General features: G+C 66.8%; 1 protein-coding gene across 1 annotated transcript in view; it reads right to left on the bottom strand.

Annotated features, from left to right (window-relative positions):
• PKD1 (polycystin 1, transient receptor potential channel interacting) overlaps positions 1-17,671 on the bottom strand; it is a 39,007-nt gene that overhangs the window by 14,617 nt on the left and 6,719 nt on the right. The window contains exons 2-15 of the mRNA XM_052636334.1: positions 11,257-11,328; positions 11,069-11,140; positions 10,815-10,984; positions 9,943-10,614; positions 9,675-9,858; positions 8,579-8,799; positions 8,215-8,330; positions 7,506-7,632; positions 6,945-7,192; positions 5,796-6,551; positions 4,928-5,059; positions 4,539-4,714; positions 4,223-4,353; positions 90-3,703 (exon numbers count right to left, since the gene is read on the bottom strand). Coding sequence (XP_052492294.1) covers positions 90-3,703; positions 4,223-4,353; positions 4,539-4,714; positions 4,928-5,059; positions 5,796-6,551; positions 6,945-7,192; positions 7,506-7,632; positions 8,215-8,330; positions 8,579-8,799; positions 9,675-9,858; positions 9,943-10,614; positions 10,815-10,984; positions 11,069-11,140; positions 11,257-11,328 — 6,691 coding nt within the window. The remainder of the gene's footprint in view (positions 1-89; positions 3,704-4,222; positions 4,354-4,538; positions 4,715-4,927; positions 5,060-5,795; positions 6,552-6,944; positions 7,193-7,505; positions 7,633-8,214; positions 8,331-8,578; positions 8,800-9,674; positions 9,859-9,942; positions 10,615-10,814; positions 10,985-11,068; positions 11,141-11,256; positions 11,329-17,671) is intronic.

Here is a 17,671-nt window from a genome sequence, read left to right as displayed (position 1 = left end):
ACACCCCCCTGGCACTCGGAGCCCAGGCCTGCTGGGCTCGTCATGCAGACCCGAGCAGGGCGGGCAGGGCGCGTGCCCCCGTGGCTGACCTGCGTCGCGGCCACACAGGCCCAGTGGAAGCTGAGGGGTGTCTGGTCGCCATCCTCCAGGTTGGGGTCGTAGGACTTGCTCCCGTCCAGCACCAGGTCCTGAGAGTCTGACCACACGCGGGAGGAGCCGCCCTCCACGATGGGCACTAGACGTTCAGGGGCCACCGTTACGTTGGCCTGGATGCTCCGGGCCAGCGGGGTGTCCCCAAACGACACCACGAACACAAAGCAGTAGTGGCCCACAGGCAGTGCGAGCCGTGGCACCACCAGCTGGGGCCGGCTCATGTCCACACCGGGCAGGGCCACCCGGGCCGCGCGCCCAGAACGCTGGCAGCTGGCGGCGCGGTACACCTCCCAGCGATACTCGGTCTGGTAGGTGACGCAGTCCCGCAGGTCCACGTGGGCCTCCAGGTAGTTGCGCTGGGAACGCCGCATGAGCACCTGCGGGGGCAGGGCCACGTCCACTGCGGGCTCCCTGCAGGCCAGCACGTGGACAGTGACCGTGGCCTGTGCCACGAAGAAGCTCACCAGGTTGGAGGCGTTCACCTGCACGGGGTAGTCCCCGGGCTGCAGGTAGGAGTGTGCCGCCCAGGGCGCCTCTGTGTCCTCTGCCGGGGCCCCGTCCCCGAAGTCCCAGCGGTAGGATACGCGCCGGGCACTGGGGCTGGTGGCCGCCTCGAAGTGGGCAGAGCGGTTGGCGAAGCAGCGGGGGCCGCGCAGCGCCACATGCTGGATGGCGTCTTGCACCTCCACCAGCAGCGTGCGGTTCACGCCGCCCAGCTCGTTGAAGGCACGCACATGGATCTCCAGCAGCCCTGCAGCCACGGGAGTGTAGGCGACGTCGCGGCCCGACAGGATGACCAGCGAGTCTCCCTGCACCTTCTGCAGTGAGAAGTACCAGGCGTAGGCGACGCGGGAGCCCCGCTGCACGCGGGCGCTGAAGTTCCGCTCTGCACCCGTGGCGATGGCCGGCCCGCAGCAGTCGGGCACCTGCAGCCCACCCACGGCCTCCAGCACCGAGACGCGCACCTGGGCCTGTGCCCGGCTCACGCGGTTCTCAGCGTGCACGCTCACTGTGTAGTCCCCAACCCGGGGGAAGCTGTGGGAGAAGTGGGGCATGGGCAGCACCTCGAGGCTGCCCCCGCTGACCTGCAGGAAGAAGCGGACGGCCGAGCCAGCGGCCAGCAAGATCTGAAAGTGCACCGGCTGCCCGGGCTCCACCACCTTCCTGCTGGCCCACAGCACCAGGCTCACAATGGGCTCCTGCACCGTGAGGTTGTGCGTGGCCATAACCCAGCTGACTGCGTTGGAGGCATTGAGCTGGACCGAGACTGGGCCAGCATCAGGGAGGACCACGGTGATGTGCTGGCCCTGCCTGCTGCCACCTGGCACAGCCCAGCGCCAGCTCACGTCAGTGCCTGCGGCCAGCTGCCCCCAGAAGGGCACCGTGGAACCGGCCACCACAAAGCCACCGTCCAATTCCCTGGCATGGATACTGAGGCCACTGACGGGCACCTGCACGACCACCTCCACGCTGGCATTGGCTGAGCCCAGCTGGTTCTCGGCCACGACTGTGACCAGGCACAGGCCGGGGCTGGGGAAGCTGAGGGTGGTAGATGGTTCCTGGGTCTCCCAGCGCAGCTCCTCCTCCAGGGACCAGCTGTAACTGACACTGCTGCCCCCAGCCAGCTCAGCCCAGAGGGTGACACTTGAGTTGACAGCAGCTGGGTTCGGGGAGGCGGTGACGGCCAGCCACCCCACCGGCTCCACGAAGTCCACCGTGCAGTTGGCTGAGGCGCTGCCCAGCATGTTGGTGGCCCGCAGCTGGACATGGTAGGTGCCGGCCTCAAGCACTGTGAGCGAGAAGGCTTTGCCACCGCCGGCCAAGGAGGGGCCACCATCGCGCTGAGCGGCCCAGCTGTAGGAGATGTTGGTGCCATCCCGCACCACAGCCTGCAATTGCAGTGTGCGGTTGGTGGGGAAGCAGCAGCCGCCGCCCACCACCTGTAGCCCCTCGATGTGCTGCAGGACGTAGACGAAGATGCTGTCTTGGGCGGCGCCCACCTCGTTCTCGGCTGTGACGATGATGTTAAAGGTGCCCACAGAGCGGAAGGTGTAAGAGATGGTGGGGCCCCCGGGGATGGGCGTGCAGCGGTCACAGAGGACCCAGCAGTAGCGCACGTTGCTGCCGGCCTCCAGCGCGGTGCTGAAGCTCACGCTGCCATTGAGGGGCACCACTGTGCGGCTGGCATTCAGGCTGAGCCCCCGCACGCGCTGCTGCACTGTCACGTCCAGCCGGGCCTCGCCCCGGCTCACCTCGTTCCAGCCGGCCACCCTGACTCGGAAGCAGCCTGTGCTGCTGTAGGCATGAGTGACTGTGGGGCCCTGCAGCTGCCCGCCGTCCCCCAGCTCCCACAGGAAGCTGGCGGGGTGCCCGCGGCCCACAGCGGAGAACAGGTAGGGCTGCTGCAGCTCCAGAGCGTGGGAGCTGTTGACACTGATGCCTGTGACCTCCACGGGCTCCTGTACCTCCACCAGCGCTGAGTCATTGGCGGCCGAGATGTTGTTGGCCGCGGTGACTGTCACGAGGTAGGAGCCAGCAAGCTGGTAGGTGAACGTGGTCTCGGGGCCCCTGACGCGGGCAGCAGCATCCTCAGTGCCGAAGTCCCAGGTGTAGCGGTAGGGGAAGGGGGGCCAGGCGTGGGCCACCAAGCGGGCCTCATCCCCGAGCCGCACGAACTGCCTCTCCGGCTGCAGGGTGACGTTGCCCAGCACGGGCTCCACGCAGACGCTGCTGAAGTAGTGCGCTCTGTTCACGCGGCTTGACAGCACCAGCGCCAGCGGGAACGTGCCACTGTGCGTAAAGCTGTGCATCACGGTCGGGTCCCCCTGGATGCTGATGTTGGGTGAGCCGTCCCCGAAGGTCCAGTCAAAGACGTAGTGGGCAGGGTCCCCGGTGACATGGGCTGTGAGCCGGGCATGCAGCTGGGAGGCGATGCAGGCCACCGGGTCGATCCACAGCACCTCCAGGACGAACACGTGCACGGGCAGGCTGTGGGCCAGGCGGCCGGCGGGGCTGGATGCACCCACCGTCACCGTGCAGTTCTGTGCCTGCCGGTACACATGCTCTACCGTGGCCTCGGGGCCCATGAGCACCGTGCCGTCCCCCATGTCGAAAGTCCATGTGACGTTGTCGCCGGAATCCAGGGCAGCGCTGACCACCACAGGCACACCCTGCTCCACGGCGGAGCTCAGACTCACCGTCAGGCCTCGGAGCTCCTCGAAGACACGGACGCTGATGCCTGCCACCACGTGGCTTACTGTGTTGTTGACCTCCAGGCGGACATGGTACATGCCCCTCGAGGCAAACGTGTGGTTGACCTCTGGCTGGGGCTGGGTGACAGCTGGGGAGCCGTCCCCGAAGTCCCACATGTAGAGGACACCGCCCGGCGACGGAAGCGGGCATGGGAAGAAGGCGACGGGCTGGCCAGCCACCAGGACCTGGCTGCCCACGGCCACGGCCACGGCGGGCAGGGCGGCACGCACACTGACAGGCACCTGCTGCGTCAGGTTCTCGAAGGCGGTGGACACAAGGAGGGTCAGGCTGTACTCACCTGGTGGACAGGCCCCAAGCGAGAGTGTGGCCGAGCCACCGCTACCACCCTGCTCGCAACCCACCCCCGGCCCCAGGCTGTGGGCGCGGCCGTGGGGCAAAAGGGCCCCAGGCAAAGTGTGAATATAGGTGGCCCTCGGCCACATGCTCTCCACATGGGGTGAGGCAGAAGAAGGTGAAGGGGAACTCAGGTGCAAATGCCCTTGGGTGACGGGCGGGTGCAGAGCCAGGATCACAGGGCTGTTTACACTTCCGTGTGAGGCTTCTGGGACTTTAGAAATGACTTACAAGATCTCCCCTTCTCCCCCAGAAAATGGGGCGGGAGGGATGGAAAGGGTCTGTTTCTGGCCAGCAGACTTGCATCACGGGTCTCTGAGGCCCAGTCCCCCCTCACCTCCATTCTCCATGCTAGTAGGGGGCCCAGGCCATCAGCCCCAGCTGTGCTCTGGAGGCAGGACCCGGGGAGCACCCCGCAGGGAGGTGCTGCCCCAGGCAGAGTGCCCGAGCCGCCGGCCCTCACCTGGGGTGGTGTAGACGTGCGAGGTGTTGTGCTCCACCAGCACCTGGGCCACCGTGGGGTCTGGGACCTCGAAGGACTCGTACGGAGGCTTGAACTGGCCGACTGCCTGCTCTCCATCCCCGAACATCCATCTGCCGGGGCAGGGAGCAGGCAGTGAGCAGCCTGGGGAGGGCCCGCTGAGCCCCTGCAGCGCCCGCTGGCCTGGCTGCAGCCCCCTTTCCTGGGAACCACCGCCCTGCTGCGGTCCCCTCCGAAGGGCCCGCGTCCCCAGCACATCCTGGAAGGGAGGTGGGGCTGGGGGAGATGCCGCACTCACAGGAAGGCCACCTCTACTGCCGAGTCCACCAGCACGTGGGCGGCCAGCGCCAGCGCGGCGTTGGGGGCCAGAACCGGCGGCACTGCCAACAAGCGCAGGCCCCGCATCCGGTGCATCGGCTCCACGGTGACGTTGTAGTGCGCGCTGGCGCTGCTCACATGGTTGGAGGCTGTCAGCTGTGGACACAGGCAGCAGTAAGCAGGCTGCCTGCCAGCCACGAGGCGCTATGGACAGAGCCCCCCAAGGCCCGCCCTCACCCACCGGGGCCACGGGGTCCTCGGGAGCAGAGCGGAGCAGAAGGCATAGATGAGCAACGCACAGCTCCGCCCCGCGCCCCGCCCACCCCTGCGCCAGAGAGCCCCGCCCCCGTGCCCGAGACCCCCGCCCACCGAGAGCTTGAAGACGGCTGCGCTCTGGTAGATGACGTTGAAGACCACGTTGTGGAAGGTCAGGGACTGTTTGTCATCGATGGTCCAGCGGAAGACCACATCCGAGCCAGCCTCCACCACGGGACTATACCTCTGCAGAAGGGCACCATGTGAGCTGGCCGTGACCTGCCCCAGGCCAGGGTCCCTGGGGGATGGATGCTGCCCCCAGCCCACGTCCACCCGCCTGGACAAGGCTGTCTGTGGGCTTCCCTTTCGGTCATGGAGGTCACACTGTGCAGGGCTGAGCCCAGGCCTGGCCACACACCAACCTCTGTACCTCAGAGGCCCAGTGCCCAAGACTAGAGGCCAACCCACCACGGCCTGTGCCCCCATCCCGGGCTCCTACTCGGGAGGCACGCGTGTCTCCACGGCCTCGTGGTTCTGGACGCTCCCCTGCGTCACCTGACAGGTGTAAGCAAGGAAGATGGAACACAACTGTGCAATGGCCTGTGTGCGAGACGGGCACCCAGAGGATGGGAGTGGCCTGACATTGGCTGGGTGGCAGTGCCCCAGCCTTAGAAAGGGCTCACTTTGTCTGGTGAGACCCCAGTGGGGGTCTCAAAACACACCCAGGAAGAGGGCGGTCAGAGGCAGGTGAAGAGCTCAACAGTAGGCTCAGGAAGCATGGGAGAAAGAAGCGTTTTCAGAACAACTGTTCCAGAGGTGACTCTCACATCACTTGGGGATGGACGAGCACAGGGCCACCCACAGGAGCCTACCCAGGACCCAACACCGGGCCCAGTGTCCCAGCGGCCAGGCACGCTCCAGGCTGGGGACGGGTGGCCCTCCACGGGGAGCCGCATCTCAGGGGGGCAGGGACCCAACTCACCACCAGGACGCCCTGCAGCACGCGGGCCTCGGGGCTGGGCGTGGCGCGGAGCCCACGGATGGGCTCCTCCGCCGTCACCAGCAGGCTGAGGTTGGCCTGGCCGGCACCGTTCTCCACCACCACCTCCACCTCGTGCTCGCCCTCACGGAGCCCGGACAGCATCAGCATGGAAAACAGGCTGCCGTTGGTCTCCTGGGCGCAGACAGGTGCCAGGGCGGCCACAGCGGCCGGGCAGGCAGCCTCGAAGGGTGCGCTGGCATTGCCCCCAGGCCAGCGGGCCTCGGCGGTGGCGTTGGCGCCCGAGTCCACCTGCAGCACCAGGGCAGAGCCGCTGGTGGGCACGTAGAGGCGGCCATCCTGGGGGGCCGGGTAGATGGCCCGAAGCCCGGCCACTGGGGAGAGGACATCGAAGCTGCAGGTCAGGTTGTGCCTGGATACACCATTGCCCACCGTGGCCCTGACCTCATAGCGCCCCGGCCGCCGCAGCCCCGGGTTGGGGCCCAGGCCCAGCAGAGGGGTGAGACGCTCCGTGGCGGCCAGCAACCTCAGGGCGCAGGTGGGGCCAGCTGGGGCCGCCTCCAGCTGGGCAGGCAGGCGGGCAAGCCAGGCTGAGGCGTTGGCAGAGAAGTATGGAGCCTCAGAGCCCGGGAAGCTGAGTGCTGGGGGGCAGCGCAGGAGGGCGCCCGGCCCCGCGTCGTGCTGCAAGCTGATGAGGTCGCCGGGGAGCAGGGTGATGTCCTGGCCGTGGAAGGGGACCTGTGGGAGAGGGCGGCAGGGCCGGGTCGCGTCCTCAACATGGGAGGGGGCACCAAGTCACTCCCCACGGGGGCCTCCACGTTCCTTGGTCACTCGGGGCACCCAGCTTCCCAGGGGCCTCCGAGGTGTTCAGGGCAGGGACGGATGGGACACAGGGCAGAGAGGACGCAGGGCGGGTGGGCTGCCTGGACAGGGGCAGGGCCTCTGCCAGACGCTGGCTAGCCATGCCCAGAGAGCAAGTGCAAAGGCCTTGGGGTGGAGGCAGGGGAGGAGGGCACTACCGAGGCAGGGGACTAGATGGCTTGGCCGAAGGGTCTGTATTTGATCTGTGTGACGGGAAGCCAGGGCCTCGGGGGTGGAGGGAGGCAGGAAGCAGGGGCCAGAGGTACGCACCGAGTACTGGGCAGGGGGGCCTGCAGGCACGGAGAAGAGGAACTCTTTCCACAGTGTGTAGGAGACCCCAGGGAGGCCCGGCCCTGGCATGGATCCATTGGCGCAGGCCTCAGGGTGGCAGGGGGTGTCCAGAGGCAGGCAGATGTTGGCTCGGGGGCACAGGGGCCCTTCTGGTGCGCACACAGGGGCCAGCTCAGTCTTGTTTTCAAGGGACCTACCCTGGGGCTCGCTGCTGTTTTCTGGGGACCCTACAAGGAAAGGAGGGGTGTCGGGGGCCCCAGCGTGCTTACAGACCACAGGGACACCTCGCTAGGAGATGGGGTCCCGCCGGCCAGTGTCCCCAGCCCCCAGCGCCTCTCCTCTCCCCCTCCGACCCCGGCCCCAGCAAGCTCCCCTCCAGAGCCACCGTCCTTGGCATGCCCAGCATGAACTGGTGTCTCCTGGCCCCACTGTGTCCACCCTGAGGCTGGATACCAGCCCAGTGGGCAACAAACCGACAAGACGTGACAGACCAGAGAGGCCACCCATGCCCCGAGTCCCGCTGCCAGGACGGGGTCCCACCTGCTCCGCGCCCCGCCCGGTACACCTGCAGCCGCAGTTGGGCAGGCCGGCCCAGTTTCTGCGTCCCAAACTCGGCAGTGGTGAGGAAGCCTTCGCGGCTCGGGCTCAGGCCAGGAAACGCCATCACCTGGCAGGGCAGGGGGCCACTCAGCTCTGCAGGCCCCGACCCTCAGCCTGACCCCACCCCGACACCCTAACATCCGCCAGTCAGAGGGGAGGAGCCCCCCAGGGGCCTCGTCTCACACAGCGGGAGACCACGTTGCTCAGGAGAAAAACATCAGGCCAAAACCATCTCTGAGCAATAGGAATCCCACCTTCAATTGTAAAAAATACACCCAGATGGAGAGAGAAGGCTTGGGAGATTCGGGGCTCTCTCGGGTGCCAGCCAGGGTGCTCCTCTCCTCTGCCCTGTGGTGGGTTTTCTAAATTCTCCCCACTGGTCACAGGATGTTAATAAGGCCCAGAAAAAGGCTTCTTGGGGTTTTTGTGGAGGGACTGTCTTGCTTTTCAAACTAACTTATTTGGCCACACTGGGTCTCCGCTGCGCATGTGGGATCAATCCTCCGTGCGGCCTGCGGGATCTAGTTCCCCCGCCAGGGATCAAACCTGGTCCCATGTGCTGGGAGTGTGCAGTACCAGCCACTGGACCCCCAGGGCAGTCCCAGTCTTCCTGCTTTTTAGAAGCAAGAAGCCTAAAGGGCCCGCCTACCTCGATGGGCTCCTGGGGAGCCAGGAGGGCCTCCTGCTGTTCCAGGGGGCTCAAAGGCCCCTGCAGGTCCCCACTGGGCGCTCCCACGAGGAAGTTCTCTGCATCCCACACGGGGCCTGGGGTGCAAGCATGCAATGAGATGCTGGGCCCAGGCGGGAGGAGAGTGTTGAGGGCCCAGGGGTTGAGGGACCTGGGACTGAGCCGCACCGGCTGCGGGCCCAGTCCAGACAGGGGACGTCCAGCAGACATGTGATGAGCACTGAACCGGCGCTAGGAGCAGCTGTGCTGGCCAGGTGAGGAGGACTCCTGGGTTCCTGGCCAGGGCAGCAGGTGCTCCCACCCTCCCACCCTGCGCCCCGCGCACCTCCGGGCCGCAGCTCACAGACGTAGCTGTGCGGCGCTGAGCACAGGTCCGTGTTGCACTGCCCAGCGGGCCCCAGGCGCACGCAGCGCTCAGCTGTGGCGGGATGTGGCTCCCCGGGCAGCCAGTTCTGGCAGCTCTCCAGGCTGAAGGCGCCGCCCTGGGGCGCAGGGCCCGCTGCCACCCCCTCCACAGCCGAGAAGCCAATCCACACGTCCAAGCTCCTGTGGCAGACAGCGAAGGGCCAGCGCTCAGGGGCTCCCCAGGGATGGGCACTCACCTTGCAGCAGCCCATCAGGGGCTCCGCCTCTACCCCCACTTCCCGACAGTGACACTGAGGCTCAGAGACCGGACCTGGCAAGCAAGGCCCAGGCCAGCACCCGCCCAGCCCCATCCCACGGGGCCGGGGTCCAGCTGAGACCCACAGGGGGCTCCACCTCACTCTGGCCCGGCCACAGGACCCACGTGCGTCCAGGGAAGGAGCAGGCCTCCAGGGGAGGTACCGAGACACCCACACACTGGCCCCCAAATGGGCCAGCCCCACAGCTCTGCAGGCAGAGACCCTCCTGGAGGCAGGGCGTGGGGGCGGGTGGTGGGGTCAGAGCCAGGTGCTGGGGCTGGGTTACTACCCAGGGACCCCAGGACCCAGGGCAAGGGCTGTGACCGCTCTGAGCCTCGATCTCCCCTCGGGACACAGGATGTTCAGCAGGACCCACAGCCCATCAGCCCCTTCCCACAGGGACCCAGGGGAGCAGGGGGCCAGCCTCCACCCCATCCCACCCCTGGCCATGGCAGGCTCTGAGGGCCACCCCTGGTGACCGCTGCAGAGCAGACTCCCCCACAGGCCTGGACGGTCAGAGTGCCCAAGAGGCTCCTAGGGTGCGGGACGCACTGACCACACCAGACCTGCCCCGCCCTCTGCAGGAGGGGCCCAGCTCGGGCAGACAGGGAGGACACAGGGCCGGGGGCGGGCAACTACCACAGCGGGCACCCCTGCGGCCACGGCTGCATCAGGAGAGCCGACAGGAGCGGCTGCTGCCTGGAGCCCACCGGCCGGCCAGACGCAGCCCCTGCAGACGCCCCATGCCCAGGCAGGCACCTGGTGACGCGGGAGACCAGGAAGTGCTGCACGGCAGGGCTGTCCACCATGGCCAGGGCGGCCCCGGCCCAAGCCCGGCACTGCTCCTGTGCCTGCGCCCAGGACGCCTTCTCTGCCCGCAGGCTGTAGCAGTGCCCGTTGCCGGGGAAGATCTCCGTGTCCGAGGGGCAGAGCGGGTGCACCACTGGGGGTAGAGGGCAGAGACAGGCGTCGGCGTGTGCCCAGCCCAGGCAGTCCGCCCACCCGACGTGGCCGGGGCAGGCCCCACCTTGGGCTGGCTCCTCGCCCAGGGCCACGATGCTGTAGGTGGCCTCCAGGCCCGAGCCGCCGCGGTTTCGGACACCGAGCTGCAGGGTCTCACCACTGTGCACCGAGGCCACACAGACGAGCTCCAGGTCAGCCGGGGCTGCCTCCACCCGCACCTCTGCCCCCAGCCGGGCAGAGCCCACCCCTAGGGCCAGCACAGTCGTCACAGGGTAGCGGCCGGGCAGCACATAGCGGTGAGTGGCATCGGGGCCCGCGACATCCACCTCTGGGGAGCCATCGCCAAAGTCCCAGTGCGTGGAGCTGACCGGCAGCGAGGCGGTGACGTGGAAGGCTGCGGGCTGGCCAGAGGCCAGGGGTCCTTGGGGCCCCAGCAGGGCAGCCCCCGGGGAGGCAGGGAAGACGTGCTGGAGGAGGCTGGGCCCCCGGCAGGTGGGGGCAGGGGGCAGGGAGGGGCCAGAGCAGGAGGGCAGGCAGGCGGAAGAGGAGTTGTGGGGCTGGGCTGCCCCGCATAGGCACCGGCCCTGCTCCGAGAGGGCCGCGAGGGCCTGGCCAGCTGCGAAGCAGAGGGCGCCACAGGCCTCAGGGGCCAGCGGGCCCTCGGGGGCAGCCGAAAAGGCCACCAGTGCCACGGCGCCCGAGCTGTCGTCAGGGACACAGGCAACATACTCCTCACCTGCAAGGGCGGGCAGGCCGGTTGCAAGGGTGCGCCCCTCACCCCACCCCATCCCAGACTGCATCACCTCCAAGCCCGCGCACACCGTCCCCTGGGCTGGAGGGCCCTCCCGACCCCTCCCCAGTCAGTAACTTCCCCCACCCGAGAGGACCTGCAGGGGTCCCGCCTGGCCACTCAGCCGTGCCGCCTGGCACACTCACCACAGGCTCCGTCCAGCAGCGCTCCGCTAAGCAGTGGCTGGCCAGCCAGGGGGCCAGGCCCGGCGCACGTGGCCGCCTCGGGCCGTACCACGTGGACCCGCTGCCCCTCCGCCCAGCGTGGCAGCCAGGCCAGACCGCAGTCACACTCGAGCGGGTTCCCGCCCAGATTTCTGTAGGGTACGGGGCAGGCTGAGCAGGCAGTGCGGGGCCCCCTGGCCCAGCCACCCAGAGCCACCAAAACCATCGACACTTACATTTCACTTAAATTAAATAAATTATCAAATATTCCTTCTTCTAACGTAGAAATCTTGTTGTTGCTTATGTCCCTGTAAGAAAGGAGGGGTTCAACGTGGTTTGACATGAGCCCCCTGAACCACCACGGGGACAAGCTGCCGCCCGCCTGCAGCATGGAAGCCCGCAGCCACCCCTGGTGGACACTCACAGCTCCGTCAACGCCGAGAGGTTCACCAGTAGCCCGATGTCCAGCGCCCGAAGCAGGTTGTGGGAGATATCCCTGCAGAGTGAGACAGAGAGAGGTCAGCACAGGGCGGCCCAGACGCCCTCTGCCCACGGCCACCCACCTGGAGCTCCGTTTGCACAGGTCAGTGCTGCTGCCCATCCTGGAAACCCAAGGCAGGAGGAGCTGGCCTCAGCACTGTGTCCACGCCCTCCACTGCCCCTCCTGCCCAGCAGGGTTGGGTGCATTGTGGGGGGCAGGCTTCACCCTTCCACACGGGGCCAGAACACACAAGGCAGCCCAGGGGTCTCCAGGGCTGGGCATCCAGATGCTGCTGGGGAGGTGGGGGGGTGTCCTAAGACGCAACGGGGGCACAGACCAGACCAAGGGGGAGGGACCCTGGTGGAGGACCCCGCAGCACAGCAACAGTAACAGCCTGTGTTAACCCTCCAGGGTCAGGGCACTGCGTAGAGCTGGACTCCCATAAACCCAGGCACTCAAGGTCAACAGAACCGTGTCAAAGAACCAACCCCAGTGCAAGCACAGGAGAGGAATCAGGTTCTCAAAGCAGAAACTATGAGCAGAAGGAAAATCTCAAAAGCCAGAAGATACCACTGCATAAAAGCCCGCAACATCCACACAATATATCGGAAAACAAACTACCAGCCGGGAAAAGCACTAGCAGTGAAGACCACGGATTGTCGTTCAGTCACTCGGTCGGGTCTGACTGCAACCCCGTGGACTGCGGCTCGCCAGGCCTCCCTGTCCATCAGCATCTCCTGGAGCTTTCTCACACCCATGTCCATGGAGTCGGTGATGCCATAAAGGCTCATAATACTCTTTCCATATATGCTGTTAACAAACCGTAAAGAAAGCAAGCTACTCCAGGAAAGAAAATTTTAAAAAGGCCAAAAATGAGAATAGGACAAGAAATACAAATGTCACAGATGTACAAGAAAACGGCCATTCTCGTAACACCTGGAGAAACACCAAGAAAACAGCACAACAGCCCCCTGACCTGCCATCACCCGCAGCGCTGGCGACGTGGTGACACAGTGGCGACGCGACCCCAGCTCCTCGAGAGTCTCTCCGGGGACACTCTCCAACCACCGGCGCCACCTCCCCTCCTGGTCTGGAGACGGAAGCCGGTCGCCCCACGGGTCCAGCTCCTAGGATGGGGACACCAGTCTCCACACTGGCGTGGCCTGGGCCTCCCGCCCTCTGAGCCTCTGTGCGTCCAGGTGTCACGCTGGCCCTCTGATGTCCCAGAATGCCGCTCGCCAGCCCAGCCCTCCCAGTGATGACCACAGGCCACGGGCCCGCCAGTGCCTCCGCCAGGCCTGTCTGTCTCCAGGTCCCGCCAGCCCAGTGCCCCCGGCCACAGCCCAGTCCAGACCCCCACTCCAGATGCTCCCCAGCCCTGCTGTCCCAGCTCCCTCAGCAGCTGGGGGGTGTCCCGAGTGCAGCTCCATCGCCTCACCCAGACCACGCACAACAGAGCTTAGTAAGAACTGGCTGGCGTTGAGACAAGGCCCTCCTGGGAGTCGAGGCCGAGGGCAGCCCGCACCCCAAGCGCATGCCTCAGGCGGTGCTGGGGTACCTAGGGCTACCCCTCACCCCTGCTCACGACCTCCAGGAACGAGGCTCAGGAAGCGACCCCCACCCCGGTCCTGACCGCTGCTCCTCCTGGAGCCTGGCTGTCCACGCAGGGCCTTGTGGCCACTTCTCCCCAGAAACTGGCTATGCACCAAGGGCTGGGGGCCGGGTCTCAGCCGGGACACCATGACCCTGGCTCCCAACATGGCCTGGAGGGCTTCTGACCTTCATGTCACCAGCGGGCCTGCAGGTGACTAACAAAGGGAGCTCGGGCCAAAGAAGGGAGCTCCCATCCCCCTCAGGCCCCACCAAGGGGGTGAGGGAAGGTGGACTGGACGCACTCTGCTAACCCCTGGGAGCCAGGTCTCGCCCTTGGCATCGTGGGCAGCCATCAGGAGACTGGGCGCTGAGCGGGCAGCACATGGACATGATGTGCTCCACCGACGCTGGCTGCAGCCTGCCTGGGATGGGGGGGCGCAGGCCCCAGGGAGGGGGCCACAGCAGCAGGTGGGCAGGACCGAAGCCTCCACTGAATTGGGGGCGTCAAGAGGGGCTGTGAGCAGAGAGCCTCAGGCACCATCAAGAGGGCTGCATAACCTGGGGCTGGGTCCTCCGGGCAGTGGGACCCCGAACCTGGACGGGGGTCCCCAGGCTTGGGGCTAGAGCTCCTGCTGGGATCGGACAGGGTGGAGGCGTCAACCCGGAGGCTCAGCAGCCCTACCGCGGCTCTGCCAGTGACCTGATCGCACAGGGCAGGGGGACGCTGGACTTGGCAAAGGTTCTTTCCTGGCGACAAGCTCCAATGGCACAGCACAGGCCACCCAGGAACAGCGCACAACCGCACGCCCGCCTGGAGACGTGGCGGGAGCTGGTGGCGGAGAGACGCTGTGCGAGACGCTGCAACGCACATGCGGCCCGGCTGCAGCCGCGCAGGCCTGAAGGAGCCCCTGGCCTGCCCATCATCACTTTAAGCTGCTGAAGTTCTCGCCAAGCCTCCAGCCTGCTGCTGAGGAGCGAGCTGGATGCCACTGCATGGCCACTGAACCCTAGACTCTTAATGGCTGGTGAAGATTCCACAGGCAGATTCTGAGTTTATCCTGTTGATCTGTCCCACAAAGCTACCGGGAGGAGTCCTAACACCCAGAGGATTGCCGGAGCACGCCAGGCTCTCACTGGATGGCCTGGGGAAGGCTCCCCCGCACCACTCACGCTGCTGACGGAAGCAGTGTCCACTATGAACAGCTGGGGACAGTCACATCTACTTAAAAAAACAGGGAGACATGGTGCCTCCCACACCACCGCACACAAGCCCACACTAGGCTGCTGGGGCTCCCAGGCCGTCCCCGGGGTGGGAAGGGACAGGCCGGGAGACCACCGGATGCGGCCAGACTCCACCTGAAGTCAAGTTCGGCGTCCCCGAGTGGGGGAGGGCAGGCTAAGAGAAACTTCAGTTAGACCCACGCAGGGGCTGAAGGGGACACAGCTGTGGAGCCCAAGCCTCTGGGGTGGGGGTGGAGAAGCCTCAGCCCCGGGCTGTCGGAGAACCCAGAGGTGGGCCTTGGGGACAGTGGGGCTCAAGGGGGCGTGCAGGCCTGAGGCCCCCATCAGGGGCACAAGGGCCAGCGTCCCAACCAGGGCCTCAAGCAGAAGGGAAAGGAGGACAAGCCCTGCAGTGTTTTTCCACATCCCGTTTTCTGGAAAATCCATCATTAGTGGCAGCTCCTGGGAGCCATCTGTGGTTGGCTCCCGATCACCGTGTTGCCAGAAAACCAGGGCAGGAGGGGGGCAGGGCGACCCTGGCATCCCGGCCACTCGGCCATCGCCACCCCCAGGACGCCGCCCTGGCCCCACTGACCCACGGCCCAGCTCAGTCCTCCACCCAGTCCTGCCCAGCTGCCCCCAGGAGGCTTCCCCCACCTGAGGGGCACAGCCACATACTCCCCGCCCCAGGGAGTCCCTCGCTCAGGACTCCCCTGGGCCTGCCCAGGGCCCAGGTGCAGAAAAAGACCCTGCAGCCGGAAAGCAGGGCCAGCACAAAGCCGGGCACGCCACCACGGCCAGAGCTGCCTGGGGGCGCGCGGAAGGGCAACGGGGCGAGCTGCGGGTGCCGGGCAGCGGGCACCCTGGAGGCGGACTCTGCTGAGGCCTCCCAGCCCTGAACGGCCACCTCTCCACATCCCCATCTGCTTTTGTCGTCACCGTTCTCGGAGAACGCCACGGCTGCCGAGGGCCAGCCCCACCCTGCTCCAGCCCCTCGGGTTTCCTCTGCGCCCTGCCCCCACTCGGGTTCCCCGTCTTACCAAGTCTGGGATGAGGAACACGGCCAGCCCAGGGAGCCACCCACAGGAGCCCAGCAGGGCGGCTGGCCAAGCGCCACGCTGGGCAGCCGTCCCCACGGGGAGAAGAGCTCACATCTGAGAGGGGCTAGGCCACGTGGCGTCAACCCTCTGGGTCATCCGGACCTCCCAGGCCCAGACCAGCCACTTTCAGGGACTCCACGGCAGGAGGGGAAAGGGTGACCTGTGGCCCACATACCCGCACCAGCACGAGCCAAGTCAGCTCCCTGGGCACCAGGGACCAGGCCACGAGGCTGGCCCCCAACTGCCCACAGCCCTGGACTGAGACGAGGGTGTCCTCACACACAGCCCCTCCCCTGCTGTTCCCTCTCTTTATTTACTTGTGTATTTATTTGGCTGCATCAGACTCTTCGTGGTGGTGTGCGGGCTCAGCTGCCCCAGAGGATGTGGGATCTCAGCTCCCTGACTGGGGATCAAACCTGCGTCCCCTGCACTGGAAGGAGGCTTCTTAACCACCATGCTGTTCCCTCTCCTGACTGAGGACAGGCGGGGGTGTTGGGGAGGAAGACCCCTGTTCAACCCCTAGGCCCCGGCCTTCCCCTCCTCCCCCCAGCGCCTAGTAGTCACTGGAGAGTCGCGTCTGCCCCGCACCCCACCTTGGGGCAGGCCCAACTCCCCATCTCCCGAGTCAGACACCCAGCCTTCCTGGGGGAGTATGTCCTTCCCAGCCCGATCTCTCCTGCTGTAGCAGCAGCTGGGGCAGGGATCCCTGCTCCCACCAGCCGGGGGGGTCGGGCTAAGGCACTGACCCCCCCACCCTGTGGACGCTGGCGGCTCAGTCTCCCCCCACAGGGCCCAGCCCATGCCTCCAGCCCCAGGCCTTGCAGAGGGGAAGGGATGCCTCAGGGCCCAGAGGAGAGATGGGGAGGGCCACGGGGCAACACTGAGGGAAGAGGTGCCCGATGCGGAGCCCAAGGACAGGGTCCTTCTTGAGCCCAGGTGGCTCCCAGGGCATTGCCTCCTGGAGCTGGGGACGTGGAGGTACCAGCCCTACCGCCCCGGGCAGCCTCAGTTTCCCCCTGTGCCCAGGCGGGGGGTGGGGGGTGGGTGCCCACTCCCCAGTCCAGATGCCCGGCGGGGTCTGGGGGCCAGCCAGAGCCCCCAAGGAAACATCTGCACATTCCAGACGCGTGTGGTCAGCAGTGGAGGCGGGCGCCAGGCCCCAGCCCACACTCCACCCTGCAGCGCTGGCCGCCACGCTGGAAACAGGGCTCCGGAGGGGCCGCCTGCATGCTACGTAACCGCGCAGCGGGCCAACGGCCGCCTCCCCCCTGGCGGGACGGGGTGGGACGGCCCTGCCCCCGCTGCCCCGTCCTCTCCACGGCAGCCCCAGGGCTCCAGGGAAACAGGGACCCCACCACGGCCCCTTAGGGGCCAGGCCCAGGTGGAAGGGGCAAGAGGCCGCAGGCCGGCCCCAGGCCCCTGGGACCCTGCAGGCCGGTCCAGACCCAGTGCCCCCACTTGACACGGCAGTAACAGCTCCCTTTGGCAGCAGGATGGGGTGGGTCAGTCTGAGTCTGGTAACCTAGCTCTGTCTTCATGCACTTCTATTTATGGTGAGCGAGGCTGGCTTCCAGGGCCGGAAATGATGTTTAAATTAATGAATTCAAGTTTTGGGGAGAGAGCTGATCTGAAGAAAAACACGCAGAGAGGGTGAGAGGCAGGCAAGGGGCCCAGGAGGCCTGGCTGGAGCCACCCACCCCCATCTGGCTCCTGACGAGGCCCGGGGACCAGTGAGAGGGGGGTCCGGGCCTCTAACAGGGGAGAGGCGCCCGCCTCCGGAGTCAGACAAGGAGGGGCCTCGTCTCCAGGGCGCGTGGAGAGGCTCCCTGTAGGGCGTGGCCAGCCCGCGGCTCAGCTGTCAGCAGGACGAGGCACAGGCGTCCGGGGCGGGGCTGCCCTGCCCTACCCGGGAAGCCCCTGGACCCGTAGGCCGAGGTGGGGAAGGGAGCCCCCAGGAGGGGCCTTCCCAGGGCAGCCCACCAGAGGCGGCCTCCATCAGGGCACTAACCAGGCCAGGATGGGGCGAGGGGCCGAGGAAGAGGAGCCCCCTAGCTGGGGACTGAGGGCCACGCTTCGGTCCTCAGGGTCGCCCCCGCTTGGCGGGGGGCAGTCCTGTCGCCCAGGGAGCTCCAGGGCTCGGCCTGTGGGCACAGGGTCTGCGAGCCTCGCCCAGGGCATGGGTAAGGCTGGCCTCCACCACAGGGCACGGCTCTTTCCAGGGCGGCCCTGCAGGACCCCAGGGTGGGCTCCAGGGCCCAGGGGTTCAGAACTGGGGACATGCTCTGCCTGGCCTGGGCCCATGGGCGCCTCAGTTGGGGAGAAGGCCCCCAAACGCAGCCCCCCAACCGGGCCTGGGTATGGCTGGGCCCCTCGGCACAGGCGGCTGCCAAGCCACGAGGAACAAGGTGTTCCGGGAATAAAGGATGTACGTGAGCCGCATTTTC

This window comes from Budorcas taxicolor, chromosome 2 (assembly GCF_023091745.1).
Source record: "Budorcas taxicolor isolate Tak-1 chromosome 2, Takin1.1, whole genome shotgun sequence".
NCBI classification, from domain to species: Eukaryota; Metazoa; Chordata; class Mammalia; order Artiodactyla; family Bovidae; genus Budorcas; species Budorcas taxicolor.
The sequence above is the reverse complement of the archived record's forward strand: the minus strand, read 5'-3'. Positions and strand labels throughout refer to the sequence as shown.